This window comes from Macrobrachium rosenbergii, chromosome 10, assembly GCF_040412425.1.
Source record: "Macrobrachium rosenbergii isolate ZJJX-2024 chromosome 10, ASM4041242v1, whole genome shotgun sequence".
Classification (NCBI taxonomy): domain Eukaryota; kingdom Metazoa; phylum Arthropoda; class Malacostraca; order Decapoda; family Palaemonidae; genus Macrobrachium; species Macrobrachium rosenbergii.
In genome coordinates, this window is record NC_089750.1 from 30,128,672 (window position 1) to 30,146,201 (window position 17,530).

Here is a 17,530-nt window from a genome sequence, read left to right on the forward strand (position 1 = left end):
GGAGATACATGATGTGTTAGTATCTTCCAGTTTTTAATCTTTGGTATTGGTTTTATGGTAATGTTAGGTGATCCTCGTTTTGTTGTTCGTTGTACTGCGCCTGATCAAGGGCATCAGACTTGTCCGCACGCAGCCATGTTCTCACGGCAGGTACTGTTTTTATTGTGTCCGACACACGGATCCCTTTATATCCTTCTCGGCACAATATAAAGGCCAGCAGACTACAGAGGCAGTAACCACTGAGTCAGCTACCTTTAAAGGTAAGGAACCTATGTCTAACTTGTTGCAAGTAGATAATTCCAAGAATTTTATTAGCTGCCAGGGCCCCACCTCCTCAAGGTGCCAATCAGCTATATGTAACTACCGGGTAAGTTGTATAAGTGAAAATGAAATTTTTATGATAAAATAACGTTTCACTTATACTTACCCGGTAGTTACATAATCATAACCCTCCCTCCTCCCCTCACCTGGGCAGTTGGGCAAAAACTTATGAAGTGTTCTTGGGACGGTTCCCGATACCCGATAGAGGGGGGTAGAGGATCACCTTTTGTAACGATAAGCGCTAGCGCGAAATTTGAATACTGCCGTGACGTCAAAGACGACAGCTATATGTAACTACCGGGTAAGTATAAGTGAAACGTTATTTTATCATAAAAATTTCATGTTCATGTATAGTTTCTTGTTCCTGGGTATCAAAACCTGAAGCGTATTTGGAATAAAGAATGGGACTTGAAATCTGTGGCTTGACCTTGGACCCGAAATGTTATTTCCTTTGGGGTGTTGGGATTAAAAAGTGAGAACTTAAGCCTTTTTTGTCACCTGTCAGTTTCTTTGTAAAGCTCCTTGAGGACGAAACAGCGACTACGCTATCAAAAAACATGTTTTGACGTAGGAAAAACCTATTTTGGTAGTCGCTGTTGAGTCCTCAAAACCCTCCCACTTCCTTGAAGAAAAGGCACAGGATTTGGGCAAGGGATCAAAGTGCATTTACCAATAGAGATTAATGGCTCCTTGGTCTTTTAACGGCCCGGTTGTAAACAAGAAGGCGCATGCGCGTGCGCAATAGTCACTTCTCTTTCTTGCAGGTTCTTTCGACGTTGGAAAAACTGGGTTCAGCTTCGCTGAAGATAAGGGAAAGTGCCCTCTTATCTTTGAGTCCATTACTGTATTTATTCTATCACGTGTTATAGTGTTAATCATTACGACACAATACCTGGCCAAAAGACCAAGTAGAAGAGAATTCTTTGATATTAGTCTGGTCACCATGGAGCTCTGGTAAACCATGGAAGGTAACTCCTTGAGGGCTCAACAGCGACTACCAAAAATAGGGTTTTCCTACATCAAAACCTGTTTTATAAAGCATTTTATGCATTCATGGGTTTGTATTTTACTGCTTAAAACTCTAAATAGCTAATCATAAATAAAAAAGTAAAAATTGATTCAGTACAAATAAATACTGCATAAAGAAACTGCACACCTTGCCTATATTGTACTGGGAAGCATTGATGACATAGGCAGATGGTGGTAAGGGGGGTTGGTGAGGAAGATTATTGTTTGGAAGGAGAGCACCCTTCCAATAAAACATTGGGCACTTGTGCCTCTGGTGTTTTCAATTTTCCTTTCTCTTATGGCCATTGAGCCTTAATTGATACTCTGCAGGCTTAATTTTTACTAAAAACCTGCCAATTAACATTTGCTTTTCACATCTTTTCAGCATGGCTTTAAAGTGAGAAATGGTTTCATCATTTAATACATTTACATTTTGACTTGTTAGAACTTTGTTAGGGTGATATTTTTTCTAGAAAATTATGTACTTCTACCCATTTTGCACAAATATCCTTTATTAATGAAGTGGGGATATTCTCCTTTCCATCCAACTCACCTTGCAAGTGTCTCAGCCACCACCTGTTGCTGCTCCCTCTGAATCTCCTGCAGCTCCTCAGTGGTCAGCTCTTCTCTATACTTTGCCACTAACTCCTCCACATCTCCGCTGACTTCCAGACCCAAGGATTTGCCAAGAGACAAAATAAATATCCTCCACAACTGGGCCAGGCTCAGCCTCAAAGCCTTCCCCAAGTCCCTTCTTGTTACAATTTCTGGTCATAAATTCTTCCCTGTAGAATTCATGGTCCTGTAGGAAACTTTGCCCCATGCCTTATCAACAAGAGTGAGGCAATGAAGGACATTAAACTGATTTTTCCAGAATTCCCTGAGGGTCAACTGGTGTCTGTGGTCACCTCAGAGCACCTCTTGAAGAGTGCCTTTTTATAGAGTTTATTTTACATTACAGTCAGTCCCCGGCTATCGGCAGGGGTTCCATTCCCGACGGCTTGACGACAACCAGAAATCGACGAATATCAGCGATGATAAGCAGATATCGGTGCATATCGGCGCTGAAAGTCCAGTTATCATCACGAAAAACCCAGTTTTTGTCGTCACTAGACAAGCGCCATAAGACCGGATCACCAATAACTGGGGAATGTATGTACTGATGATCTGGTCCAGGGGCTGGATCAGCAGAGTTGTGTTAGGGGGCAAGAACTTATTGGTTATAAAATTAAATTCTTCCCAAGCCTGAGGGTGGGCAGGAGTATTCTCTTAAAGTAGTATCACCTTCAGAAGCAAATTTCTCTAGTAAATATTTTTTTATGGTTGGGCCAACAACTTCACTTATCCTTTCCGTGAAAAATTGCCTGGTGACCCAACAGGTTTTCACTGTGATAGACTACTCATAGCATTCCCACACAGCAACAGCTGTCCTGTCCTTCACTGGTTTGTGACCTGGCAATGCCTTTTCCCTACGAGTTATGTAGGTCCTGTTGTGCATTTTTTTTCCCAAAATAACCCTGTTTCATCGCAGTTGAGTACTTTTTGGGGAGTAAAACCTTCAGCCTTCACGTAGTTCCTAAATTCATGAACAAGTTCATTGGTAGCATTTTTGTTGGCACTGGCTACCTCTCCATGCCTCACCATACTATGAATGCCAGTTCTCTTTAAAGTATCAAACCAGCCATGGCTGGCTTTAAACAATTCACTGTTTGTAAAATATTGGCATGTAACATTTTTGCAAATCGTGGCCTTGGAAACACTGTCACCGGCTAATTGTTTTTCATGAATCCAGATTAAAAGTAATTTTTCCACTTCCTCAAGTGTTTAAGATCTCTGCTTTGTCACAGCTTTAACTCCTTTCACTACATCTACTGGTTTGATTGCTTCATTTTTAACGATAGTGGAGATCTTAGTTCTGGGCATACGATACTTGGCAGCAAGATTGGACACGCTGATACCACTTTCATATTTAGCTATTATCTCCTTTATTATGCTCTGTCGTGCTTCTGACTAATTTTCTTTTGGTCTCGCTATTACCACTATTATTTCTTGTGAGACCCATGATGCACTATATGCACACAAATACAGAAAAAAGCAAAAATGAGCGCAAAAAAGTTAAGAGCTGATTGACGAGGGTTGTGCACTAACTGAAAGTAATGCCATGACTGAAGCATGAACCCTTTGTTTACAACAAAAGGCGGGTAGCAAGTCGATGAAAACATGTTTTAGCTTGAGCATCAAGTACTAAGAAAGTGATGAGTACTGAGACAATTTTTTCCTGTCAAATTCAGTGAGTTCCGAAGCGAGTACCAAGATATCACTGTAGAGGTTTGTTTAGTAATGGACATACTTTTCAAATTGTTACAGGATTTTTTTTATTTTGTTCTGTAAATTTAATTTTTATATGAATAATTTACCAAGTAATTACATAGCTATAGTTTCTAACTAGTACGACAGCTTAAATACAAAATTTGCGGCAACGCTTCAGTTGTTTAATGCAGGTGACCAGTAAAGCCTACTAACAGCAATACTAGGAACGACTTAGCAGATAACTTAACCTCACTCTGTGTCTGTCGTTCTCGATGTAAACATCAGATATTTGCAGCAGGTTTTTTCATCATTTGCTGGTTACCTAACCAGATTTCGGTGATGTACTATCACTGATTTTGAGTAACCTTCAAGCCTGTACTTTCAGGATCAGTGTTTTGTTATTAAGATCTGAATTAAGTTTATCGTTTTTCGCAGATTGGTTAACTACTTCCTTGATTTCTATATAGTGGGTAGGAAATCTGCTACTAGTGATATAGAAGCAGTCATTGTCCACTTAGCCTAGCATAGTTGGGCTATAGACTGTTTGCCTGAGTAGAGATAACTTAGGCTGACTAGCATGAAGAGCAAAAGTTAGTTAAAATGTCGGCTGAAGAATGGTTGATTTTTCAGCAAGTAGCATAATATGACGTAAACATTGCATTCGTTACCGCCTTTGCCGAGTAGCGTATTAATAAACTATGCATTCGCTACCATCTTTAACGAGTAGCGTAATAAAACGTAAACATTGCATGTGCTACCATCTTTGCTGAGTAGCGTAATAAAACATAAACATTGCATTCGCTACCATCTTTGCCAAGTAGCATAATAAAACATTGCGTTCGCTACAGGACTGATATTTTCAGTAATGATATATCCGCAAGTCTCAAATAATATTTGTTAGGAGTTGAGATTTGTCTGTATGATGGTACTCTGTATACTTCAGAGAATTAATTAAACATCTTCTTAGTACTGTACACTTTCCTTTGCAGAGAACTGAAAAAGTGTAAGGGCTTATTTTGGTTGCGCTGGGCTTTTGGAAGAATTGACGTTCTTGACAGGCGAGAATTGGCTCAATCCGAGCTGCTAGCTTGCTTGACGTCCAGTTGCCTAGCGCCATCTACAACCTGGGAGCTCTCAGCGCCCAGCACCAGCTCCTGATCATCTGGCGCTTACTCTCCCCACATCCAATTTTTCTCCCCTGCTACTAGCCCTCTAATTTTTCTACTTGCTCCCACACCTGGCTCCCTTGCTTCCTTCCCATGCCATTGCCAGTCTTGCGTCTGGGTTAACAGAAGCCAACCTTATAATAGTGAAGTGTTGTGAAGGGGAGGAGGTGTCTACTAGTCCCCTGATGCTTCTAGACAGAAAGTCCTTGTCAGACTCCCCTAAACCTGGGAGGAGGCATACTGGAAGTCCAAGGGAGGCCAGGGGGTTACACACAGGTAGTCGCCCCCTCAGTCAAGCCTGTTACCGGTTCCAGATATCGACAGACAGCCACCTGAAAGGTGTCTTACTGGATGTGTAGTGGAGGATGTGGCCATCTGGCCCTGCCGGATCTCCTAAACCCGGTCCCCATCTGACTCCCCTAAACCTGGGAGGAGGCATACTGTCGGTCCATGGGAGTCCGTAGGGGTTTTGCCCCCGGGTAGTTACTCTTCAATCAGTTCTGCTGTCGCAGGTCTCGACGGATAGCCATTGGAAAGGCGTCCATAGGAATATGCTTTCTTTTTCCTCTAGTGATACGGATCCCAATTCGAACAGTTACAGGTCCCAATGTGGACAAGAGGCACCAACAGCGTTTCTTTTTTTTTGGGATTCCAGTGTGAACAGATACGGATCCTTGTGTAGAAAAGTGTTGATGGTGCTTTTTAAGCATATCTCGGCCTTTGAAGAGGCATATCTTCCAGTTGTGGAGCACCAGTAATTGGTGCCAAACACTCTTCCTGTCTGAGGCACAGCAGTGTCAGAGTGGACAGAGTCTGAGCACCCAGTGTCCAAGTGCCTGGTGTCCGAGCGTCCACCTGTATTCCAGAGTCCGAGCGCCTGGTGTCCAAGCTCCCAGCGTCCGATCGTCCACCTGTCCGTTTGGTGCCAGCTGTCAGGCGTCTGGCGCCAACCTGCTAGGGGCCCAGCACCAGTTCCTCTTTGGCTCAGCGCCTGACTTTTTAAGAACACACTGTTGTTCTACGTTGTGCACCAGTTCCAATTACACAAAGTTTACCCCCAGACAAGGACATCTGTGTCCGAATTTCCAAGCTTGTTGGTGGAAGGTTCCTCCTTTGGTTCTTTCCTAGAGGTCTTTCAAGACTGAAACTGGGCTTTTGTTTGAAGAAGCAAGACAAGTGTCTTTTGTCTTTCCTCCCTCTAGTGCCTAGGTGGATCTAGGCCCTCTTGTCAAGTTTTTTGGAGTTCCTGATTTTCTTGACTGATAGCAGGAGCAATGGCTAGTCCTCCTTTAGATTTTCAGTCTCATCTCTTGGAATTTCAGACTTTTCCGTCTGCCATAGAAATAACTGCCACTTTCAGACGGTCCGAATTCTAGCCCCTTTTCCCCTCCTTGCTTGGGACCTTAGGGGTTGATCCTGCTCTGGACTTTGGCACCCACCAAGACATTAGCCTGGTTGGACAGTCTTTATATGAACTAGTCCTCCAGTTTTCATCCAATTCCGAGGTTTCTGGCAAAGACTGAAAATGTTGTAAAGTTCTTCATGGCCACTGAAGATATCCATGTTGATGATTGCCAAACTCTGCTTCCTGTCAGTGTTAAGGAAGCTAGCCTCTCACGTCCGTATTGCAGTTTTGCTCTTTATTGAATTACCTTAATTGGGCTCCAAACAGAATAGAAGCGCCTTGCACCTTCTCAGACCTGTTTTCCTGTGCAGCGCCAATTCTTGAACACCTTGGTCCATTTCCAAGCTTATGGCGCCGTCTACCAAATACCTAGCCCCTGTTCTAGAGCACTCGACAATATCCTTCTAGTGCTTGGATACCACCGCTGATTGCCTGACTTCCACTCACTATGCCCAGGCTTTTGCAGTTATGGAATTCTTCAAGCCTTTCCTAACTGTTCCGGATATTATTTTCCACCACAAACATTTCTGCACGTTCTCGTTCTGTACAAAGGTGTCGTCGAAGCCCACGCAAGGTGTTATCGAATTCAGTAATGTTGAGTCCGCACAGATATTGATGTGTCCTCATGGCTATCTTAGAGTCTGCAGAGTTGGCAGGTAGTCCACAAGGTTGTCTGCGATTCTGCACGTGGATCTACAAGTTCGCTAATTTCTCTGCAAGTCTGCATGGTCATCAGTGAAAGGCATGTCCCACAGCCCCTTTTTCCCTTCGATTAGAAGGTGAAGTTCAAATAGAGACGAACCAGACAGCCCCTTCCTTCAGTCTTCATGGCTTTTGAATGAAAACCTTAGAGATGCAGGAAGCACCTTTCCTTGTCCCCGCCAGACCTGGGAGTATCTTAGGCCCTTCTTACAGGACAGGGTCTTCCCAGCTCGAGGATCTGTGCTTCGGCCTCTTACAGCACAAGTCTTCTATGGAGTCCTCGCTCCTCTTGTGTTCGACTTCGTTTTTTCAGGGAATGAATATCAGTCCTCACCTGGACGACTGACTTCTTCGATTCCCTTTGATGGAAGTGCTCAAAGGTTTTTTGATCTCAAGTCCACCTGGGGCAGGGAAACTCAGCCGGACATCTTTGTTTTTTTTCACAGCCCCGAATTAAGTCGCAGCTACGGTGGTGGCTGTCCGAACACTTACTTTTGGAAGGGAAGTTCCTTTATCCTTGAACCTAAACTTAGTTTCAACGTCTCAGATCGAGCCCTTTTGAGAAACCAGGGTTTTTTGGGACGCGGTCCCTGGATGGATGGCTCCTTCACTTCTTCCTTCTAGAGCTAGAAGTTTTTCACGCAAACTTCAATGCTTTTTGACCTTAGTATACTCCTGGACTGTGGTGACCATTCAGACAAGACCACAGTTCTAACATGTTTTTGTAAGCAGGAGCTGTCCCATGTGTCCCTGCCTCCAAATAGTAATGTGTACAGATCATAAAGTCTTCTAGTCACTCAGTTCATTCAGGGAACTAAAGTCCTAGCAGACATATTGAGCTGTCAGAAGCACATTGCCTTCACCATGGACCTTCGAGTCCCTTCGTTTCCAGGATCTATGGAATCTATGGGTCAGGCCCTTTTTTAACCAGTTTGCCCCTTCAAGGAATCTTCATCGTCCTCTTTTTTGTTGTCTGTACCATCCCTACAACATGTGCAACAGACACCATGGTGCAGACTGGTCCATCATACCTCCTCTCCTCACAAACTTCATCACAATCAGGGAGGAGCTACACAAGCTTTAGGCTAGCTGCAAGCTGCATTAACATCTTAGCCCTATTCTACCTGCGTCATGGTTCCCAAACGTGCTCAGTTGTTGGTGGACTTTACAAGATCCTCCCCCAATTGTGTCTTCTCAGACAACCTCGCCTCAAGAGACCTACCCAAGTGGTCTGCTCTTGCCCCGACAGGCTCCAGACTGTCCAGAGGGTTGTCGATTGAAGTCTTTTCTAGACATGCTGCAGTGACTATTGCAAGCCATAGAAGTCAATCTTCTCTCTTCGTCTGCCAGACTTAAGGGGGAATTTTCCAAAGATGGTGTCTCAAGCACTATATCTCTTCTGTTGAGACATCCGTGACCCCTTTGCGAATTACCCCATTTCTTGCCGAGGAAACCTGGAATCTTGTATTCCACCATTTAGGGGTATAGAGATCCAGTTCATTTGTCATCCCTCTCAATGACCTTTCAAGTCCTTGGCATGTCCAAGCAAGGAAGAAGAAGTGAGTTGCTCATTTTCCCCTTGGATTTTAGCTAAGAACAAGAACCCATCTGAGTCCTGGATCCCTTTCTTTCTCCCTTAAGAATTTTACGGACATCCTTGACTTCTAGGAGCGCCAGACAGCACCCGAGCTCATACTTTATCTGGCACCCAGCTCTCCTGGTACCAACCACAGCTTGGCGCCCATTTTTTGCTCTGAATGTCCAGCTGTCCTGGCGCCAACTTATACTCTGAGAGTTCAGAAGTGCTCACTAGCTCTGAGGAAGAATAGAGAGCTCTCTGTCCAGCTGGAATGTTCAGGTTTACCTGAAAGGAACTGGAAGTTCAAGACCATCCATAACCCTAGGGTGTTATGACAAGAGCGTGCCTCGCCCCCTGATTAGATTGTCTTGTCCTTTATCCTAATGGACGTTATTTTCCGAGACACTCTCAGATTCTCAGATTTAAGAGAGCATTTTCCTCATATTAAGTGAAAACTAAGACGTCAGAACAGCTACGTCATTATCTTTCAGGCACTACTTGTCCCTAAGTCCATTCTAAAATCATCCTTCTGGAAGTGTAATCTTCGTTTCTCACTGTTTTTGGGAAGTGAAGCAGTGTTAAAATTTGGCAGTACCTTGACTATTAGTAACTGGTGTGGTATTGCGGAAGGAAGCACTGGATTTTCTACTATCTCTTCACCTTGTAGTAAGGTGCGGAGTTTTAGGGAGCCGAGGGGTTACAAGGTACCTGGAGCACCCACCACTCTCAGTGGTTGGGTTGTGGTTTTTATTTCAATGTAGGTAACAGTGTTATCAGGTCTTTTATTGCCGTAGTGCCCCCTGGGCAAGTTTTTTTTTTTTTTTTTTTTTTTTTGCTTTGATAGCCCTCAAAGCACAGTACTCTCGGCTGCAAAAGCTCCCAAAGAAGTAGAGGCGGCTCTCTACAGGTCAAGTTGAGCACCAACCAGACGCAGTTTCTACTGCAGGCTCTCCTAACAAGGAACGACAAGCATTGTATTCAATGCTAGCAACTTTTCTATTTCTAATCCATTACATGACTTAATGTTTTGGAGTAAAGTACAGTATGTCCGTCTATCCACCTCATGTCAATGTGGGATTCAGCTATGCAATTGGTAAATTACATGTATAAAAATGACATTTTTATAAAGTAAAGTTTTATATATACTTACCAAGTAATTACATGATTGTAGCCCTCTCTTCTCCCCTTTGATGGACATGAGCATAAACAGAACGAGGCTGTCTGCTAAGTCGTTCCTAGTATTGCTGTTAGTGTCACTGCAAATTTTGAATTTAAGCAGCTGTACTAGTTGGAAACTATAGCTATGTGATTACTTGGCAAGTATACATAAAACTATTATAAAAATATAATTTTTGCAAATGTTAATGGCAGCATTGGGACTTTTTCTTTTTATTTGTGGATTTGATGTATTTTTAGGTATTGGATTTTATCTTAATTTTAATGATTCTAATACATATTTTTTTTTTTGAAATTCCCCCATCTTCAAAGTGAGACAATATTATTGTCCCTTTGACATAATTAAGCATAACATGGATAGTGACCATTACTGTGACTCATATTTCTTTGGTACAGTATCCTGAAAATTAGTTGACTGGATTTTAGAGCTTTCTTCGGTTATGTCATATTTCCTATGTTGGACATAAACTTTTATTTCCTTGTTCTAAAAACTTGAGGTATTTTTCTATTGGTTTTAAAAGCAAAGAACCTACTCCAATGGTTCCAAATATTTGGTAGAAATGAATGCGAATTGGATCAGCTCTAAAACTTTTTTTCTTCTTTTTTAATCTTTTAATAGTTCCGTTATGATGCCAGAATAGTGTTGCTAACAGGTTTTTTTTTTTTTTTGTGGGAAGGGTCTCCATACAATGTCCAGTATCACAGCCTGTTTGTCATCATGTGAAAAGCTAGTTTCTATAGTGTGCAATAATGCAGATTTCATCTAGGACAGTTTGTCACCCATCAAGGGGTTCTGCAGGGGATGAACATAATTCTGTAACAAATGATGACTGTCTTGAGAGAACTTCCCACGGTGCCTTAAGGGTCTTCAGTCCATTGAGGTCAAACCCAGCACTGAGGAAAAGGTCTGAGATAATTGTTTTGCTTTCTCGACCATGTCAGCTACTCTCATCCTAAAGGTAAGGAGACATGCTGCCCAGCTTCACCCTCCCTCCTTCATGTCATAGGGGTGACCAGAGGCATTTTCAAGGTCTTTGTAGGGATCAGTATCTAAAGGTCAATCTTGATAAGACATATACACTCAAAAAAGCCTAGCTTAATTTAGTGTATCTGCTTAGGGCTAAGCTGAGTCAGCTGTAATTAATTGCTCTCTTAAGCTCCCCTATCACCCAATGGTAAGGTACTAGGAGTCTGGGAGACCTGACCTTGAAGGTTGTACTTATCAGGAAAAACAAAGGACAGGTTGAATTTAAAAGCAAAGAATTAGAATATCTGACTTTATAAAACAAATGCACTCTTATTACAAATTAATTTTTTATTTTTTTACAAATCTATCCATGGTGATGTCTTCACAAGATCAATTTTGTACTTAGCTGAGAGGAGGAGGCTGTGAAGACCATAGAAGTCATAGGACTGCAACCTAGCATAAACAAAGACAATTTGAAAATGTTCAATGTACATAAAAGGTATGCATTTGACATTAGCATGCCACACATCAATAAATGTGCTCAATGAGTTATGATTAAAGGTTTATGAAGATCTGTAAAAATACATACAATGGACACCTTGCAGTAATGATAAATTTCAAATGTATGCTTTATGACAAATTTACACCTTTTAATTGAATCTATAATGCAATGAGATGAGATGAAATTGGGGTTTCGATACTGATTCAAAAGAACCCTGTTATATTTGTACAAGCTGGCTTGGCAACAATACATATTTCATCTTTAGAATATATAGAGGCTCTTTAAAAAAAAAATTCAAGCTTACAAGCCAGGATTATTTTGTTAACAATCAAAGCTAAACTCTTTATTTTACAAAATTATTGTACAGTAACTACATGAAAATTTGGGCTTTTATAGATGTTTTTAGCTTTAAAAAGCTGGAAAACATATTTTTACCTGTCTCTTGCAATTACAGATTTGAAAGTTTTAATACACCCCCACTCCATTAATACATTCACTTGCATACATGCGAACTCAAACTGATGAAAAGAACTCACTACAAAATATTACTATCTTAATGTCACAAAAATAATTTCTACATTCTAAATAAATACCTAACCTGATCTATCCTGAAAATATACATGAAGGCCAATATGGCATAAACAAAACAATCACAACTACATTCCCTTTAATTTCTTTTAAACTTTCAAAATATAAAATTTTACATTTAAAAGAGAAATGCCAAATTCATTCCACCATACATACAATAATATAGATATATATATAATATATATATTTGCCTTAAAGGTGTATAAGGCTTCATTTTTATAATTATAGGTTGTACTGTCCACATCATACATATAAATTACTATGTTTCAGAGAAGGAGTGTACTATATTTGTGCGATAATTGTGGTACAAAGTATTTACAATAGGAATGTGACATAAGTGAGTCTGAGATTTTAACAAAAATTGCAACTTTTTTCAAATCTACAGGTATGTTATTGGCTACATACAATAATTTCTATAGTAATATGTCTGTATAATGCTAATTTTACTGATATGATATGAATAAAAATAACATGCCTCTTGATAATGCAAAGTGTACCTGGTATGCATTTTCTACAGACATAATGTACGTTTGAGTACATAAAAATTCTATGTACAATATTTAACAATACACACTATTAGTCTATTGCATAATAATGTACAACAGCAGATAGAAAACCTGCACTGTGGTACTAACAACTCTGATAATAAATTTAATATCAAAAATTTAATTATCTCAAAAAAGTTAACAAAATATTGTCTTTATTTGCAATCAAGTTTGATAAAAATTTTCCCAATACTCAAAACTGGACATTTAATATGAAATTTTAACCATCAGTTTTAACAAAGCTGCCAAAAGTCAACTAATTTACAATTATCATGTTTCCCTTTAATTTCAAGAGATAAATGAAACCTGGTAGGACAAGTATCAGTGGATGCAAATGCACCTTGGTTCACTTGAAAATAGGTAGGGGTTCCTTCAACAACTGAGGACTTTGTAATAAATTTTTTTTACACTATGTACAAAATAAATGAGCTTTTTACAGTTTCTTTAACTGCATATACCAAATAGTGATTCTTGAGTTAAAAATGACAGTTTTGTCTTGGATGATTTTTCAGTATTCTGCAGCAAAGAAAGAGAGAAATTCATAAAAATTTCACATATATAAACTATAAGTCACTGAAACTATCACTACCTTTGACTCAATCGTGTTTTAAGACTTCGGAGTTTCTGACAAAAAAAGGACTCTAAAGTTGCTGCACACGAGCAAAATGAAGAATTTGGTGGGTTATAAAGGCGACAGTTATCAAACACTAGCATGACATCACCAATAAACTGCGCGAGTCGTGGGTAAGACTTGTTTTCTACTCTGTTTTCCACAGTCTTCAGATCCATGGGCTCTTTCACAACTTTGTAATAATCTGGAACTTCAGATGGATCAACAGGTTCTAGGAAGGGCCAAGCATTTTTGTGTTGCTGTGAAAATGAAAGAAAAGTTTAAAAATTATACAATGATAAAATAATTGTAATTTTGTTTAAATACTTCTCACAACCTCAGCAATTAATGTATAGTTTGTCCTACAATGGTTACAATATCATGTCAAAATGTTTTAACTATATCAACCACTGGGGCCCAAGCAGTTAGTTAACTTCTAACATTTAGCTCCAACCAGATAATTCTATTTGTGGCTTTTTGCCTTTTCTGTTCTTGTAACCACAGTAGATGCTTACAGGTTATGTAGCTCTTCAAGTATTTTGGAACATATCTGTATACAGTGCAGGCTGCATTGCCTCATTTTAACCCTTTTGCTGCGTAGGACTGGTCTCAGTCATTAAAAGGTTTCGCCCATAAAGTGGGACGTATCTCCTCAGTCATAATTCTTTTGGTTTTATAGTTAGGCAGCTTGTGATAGATAATGTGTTACCCTCATCACTGCAAGGAGCTTTTGTTGTTGTTCTAGTGACAAATGGCAACATTTGATTTCTAACTTACAGGATAATCTCAGAGATGATCATGAAACAGAGGGAGATTGTCAAGCACTAGAGGTGGTGTGAGTAAACAAAGGAAACATGACAAAATTTGCATATGGAAGACTATTCAAGACTCAGTTTGTTAAAATTGGTGCTCTGAAACTTCTGTTGGTGATAATAAATTCACATTTTCTACAGAATGCCAAGTCTAGTTTGAATTTTTTTTTTTGTTTGTTAAGTTTTAAGTTTTTCAAAATGAAATTTTTGGCCAAGAGCAAACATTCAAGGTTTGTTATAAAGATTTTAAAACTGAATAATGAAAATGGCATTACTTTACTCCATGCTTTGAGAGGTATCACACTCAAATGAATTACTAATAAAAGCTACAAAATTCAGTACTTGAATAATTTACCTGCATATCAATTGCATATTTTATCACTACTATAATAAAACACTATAACACTATAATAACATTACCATGATAAATCATTATAATACCATAATAGTACAATGTAATATTTTAACAGTAATGAAAATAAACTCTCTCAAAGTACAAACATAAAAGGTTGAAAATTAGTCAGTTGCATGATTAACAGGATACTTCTTGTCACTAGTGGCGATAACAGACTCGCAGTAAAAGGGTTAATACTTCTTTTTCTCTTCTTAACTACCATTATTCAATAGTTAATCCATACCACATACTGTACTTTCACTGGGAATATTGAAAATCACCTGAAGTTCAAATCGTGTAACATGAGCAAGTAGTTACGATGGACAAGATTGCTAGGATGTAGCTGTATATGGATGCAGCAGTGGTAGATGATTAGGGACCCCCCACCCCCATGCTAAGTCTCAGCTGTCTAAAAATTTCACTTCCTCACTGTGACAGCAGACTACATTTGTCCAAGCAGAAGGAAATTACTTCCAATAACAAAACAAGGTCTTATATTTATATAGCCTTTTAACTATGAAAACTAAAATTTTTAAGTCCTAATGTTCTTTTGAATTACTACCCTTTTTCTTGAGGCCTTCAAATATAATTTTATTCAAGTAACAGTATATTTTGCTTGTACACAAGGCTACAAACCAAGTGTATTAAGACAGTGACTGGTTGTGTATCAGTGTGCTCAAGGTTAAATGCACTACTAAAAGTGGTTAAGGGTGATGTCTAAAAGAAGAAGAGGGAGGGGAGTGCTGACTGGAAACTACCAGTTATGAATTACTACCGTCCCTTGATACATTTAAAAAGTAAAATAGATCCTCTATACACAACGAACTTAGTTGAAACCCAGTCCTTCCACCGGGAAAACAAATCCCAGAACAGCTGGGGCTGCAAAATTTTTTCCTTTGAGGTGAAAAGTACACTCACTGGACACCAAAAAGCACCTTCAAATCCTCCCTCACAGATGGCAGACACAAAATGGTAAAGTTGATGTTAATCATCACTACTGCCCAAGTCCCCCTCCTGGGTGGATCTTAATGACAGTACTGCCTTCTCTCGATTCACTTGTCTTAAGCATCACTAAGAGCCACAGAAACCTAACCAGAACCTCTTCTATTGCTTCTTGGTCTTCATACTAGATGCTTTGCATCCAATAATACAAATTTTCTATACTTTGGAGGTGGCTCTTGAAAACTAAAATGATAATAGACTGACAAGGAAAAATAAATCCTATATCTTCTTGTACAAAATCGACTCACTGATCTGCACCATGGACTTTCCAATCCCTCCGGGACTTTTTTGTAAACCACTAGGAAAGTGGTTGGAGAAAGTAAGTCCCAGTTTTCTTTGGTATTTGTGTTGATCCATAACCCCTCTAGCAGCAAACCTGGCTGGGATATCTTGCTGGTGACTGGGCTCTGTAAACAGATCTTCTCCTACTGTTGTTCCAAATAAGAATTGCAAGCTGCATGTTCATATCAATTATTATTTTTACTAGTCTTTCACATGATTAAAGGGTTAATCTTTTAATGGTTTGAAAAAAAAGTCTTCCTCTGTGGAGTCTGGACTTGTTTTTATACAAGACCACATAACCTAATGGTGAAACATTTCTCTCAATGAGACTTGCTGAAGTCACACTGATTGGGTTGTATATGTGCTGAGCTGGATTATAGTGAGAAGGCTCTTAAATCAAGGAATCTTTATTTCCCAGTTTGAATTTAAGTCTCTCTCTACTCTTCCTCATTATTACTTTAGCTCTTTTCACCCTTTCGCTTATGATTCTTATGACAATTACGTCTGTGGGCAGTGGCAGTGACTCAAGTGGTAAGCGTAAAAATGTTTACTGTATACCTTTATTTGTTCAAAGACACATATCTCCGACAGTTTTCAAGGTAGACTGCTCAATTTTGTTTCATTTTGCAGCTGATTACTTATTCTATAAGTAATCTTTTTTTTTTTTTTGACGTTTGGATACATCCATCAGTAAGTGAAAGACTTAAATTTGGATGACATTCATATACATCATTGGTGAGCGAAGGACTTAAATTTGGATGACGTTTATATATGTCATTGTTAAGCGAAAGGGTTAACTTTATCAGCTTTCTTCTTTGCTGTTCAACTACTCCCCTCTTCACTGTCTTCATCATCATCATCAAAGCTGTGGTAGTCTCGTCAACCACCCAATAACATTTGGACCTGAAAGATATAATATGCTAGCCATATTAATATACCTGAGGTGGGACTATCTTCGGAACTGGCCCATAGATTCCCTAGGTGGCTGGTCTGTGGGATAGGGCTCCCAGCTTGTTCACCAAGATGATTTGAGTGAGGAGGACTGTGTTCCTGTAATGCTGTCAGTCCCATCAAGTGGGTTTGGTCTACATCTGAGCCACCTTAATCATGCTGGTGCCATCCTTTGGGGGAAGGGTAGTAATTGGACATTTGGGAGTCAGCTTATACTGGTATCACTGTCTTTTCATTCATTTTTATATGGATTACAACCAAATTTCCCTGTCACTGTGGATTCACTGTTGACCAACTGGCACTTCTGGTGATAATTTGGCTATGATAATGACTAGTTCCTCAAAAGAAACACTGGGAATGGGACACCATGGCAGAAATAAACTGGTTGAAAAACTATTTGAAAAAGTACTCTGGTATAACACTTTTGGTAAATTATATAATAAGCCAGAATTACTAGGAAAAGTGTTCTGAATGTCTTTGTTGCCTGTTGGTCAGTAATTTATCTGCTAAGGAAGCCAGAAAAGCAATGACTACTAGGATATGAATACCATCACAGTCTCAACCTTACACTGTAAAAATGTGGTCAATAAAAAATCAAATATATTGCCATGTTATTAAATGAACATGCACTGGTAGCTTCTAAAGAAAGAGAGCACCCTATTCCTAAGTGGTAACAAACAACAAAACAATGTAGTACCCACTTAAAAGACCTACTATACCTTCAAAGATAGAGTGGACCCCACTTTTACATGCGTCAATTTTTCAAGCTTCACTTGGTCACAGATTTTTTTGGAACATATCTCAATTTTACACGGAAACTTTCACCAATTTGCAAATTTTTCTATGGACCGTATACCTAAAATTATCACTAATTCGCTGTTTTCGTAGAGCAACACACTGTATTCACTAATTACTGTATTTTTTCATGAAAGGACATGTATACTGAGAGAGGGAAAGAACCGAGGTGTTTGCATCAAAGTCTCAGCACAGTATAAATGGATTCTGTAAATAAAATAATGTTTTATTGACATTTTTCTGTGTTCTCTCATTAAAGGATTTGTATACTCAAAGAGAGAGAGAACTGTGGTGTTTACATCTAAGTCTAAGCACAGTATAAAAGGATTCTGTAAGTGAAATGTTTTATTGAGGTTTTGCTGTTTTTTCATTAAAGGATATGTATACTGAGAGAGAGAACTGAGGTATTTATACA

At 39.4% G+C, this 17,530-nt stretch overlaps 1 protein-coding gene and 1 long non-coding RNA gene across 3 annotated transcripts in view; one reads left to right on the forward strand and one right to left on the reverse strand.

Annotated features, from left to right (window-relative positions):
- Nucleotides 1–17,530, forward strand: part of LOC136842579 (uncharacterized) — a 106,232-nt gene that overhangs the window by 51,515 nt on the left and 37,187 nt on the right. The gene's annotated exons all lie outside the window — the stretch shown is intronic.
- The window catches only part of E(bx) (nucleosome-remodeling factor subunit NURF301 E(bx)), a 268,910-nt gene continuing 262,310 nt past the window's right edge, over nucleotides 10,931–17,530 (reverse strand). For both annotated transcript variants that reach the window (XM_067110114.1, XM_067110113.1), the window contains exon 23: nucleotides 10,931–13,139. In XM_067110114.1, coding sequence (XP_066966215.1) covers nucleotides 12,855–13,139 — 285 coding nt within the window. In that variant the 3' untranslated portion in view covers nucleotides 10,931–12,854. The remainder of the gene's footprint in view (nucleotides 13,140–17,530) is intronic.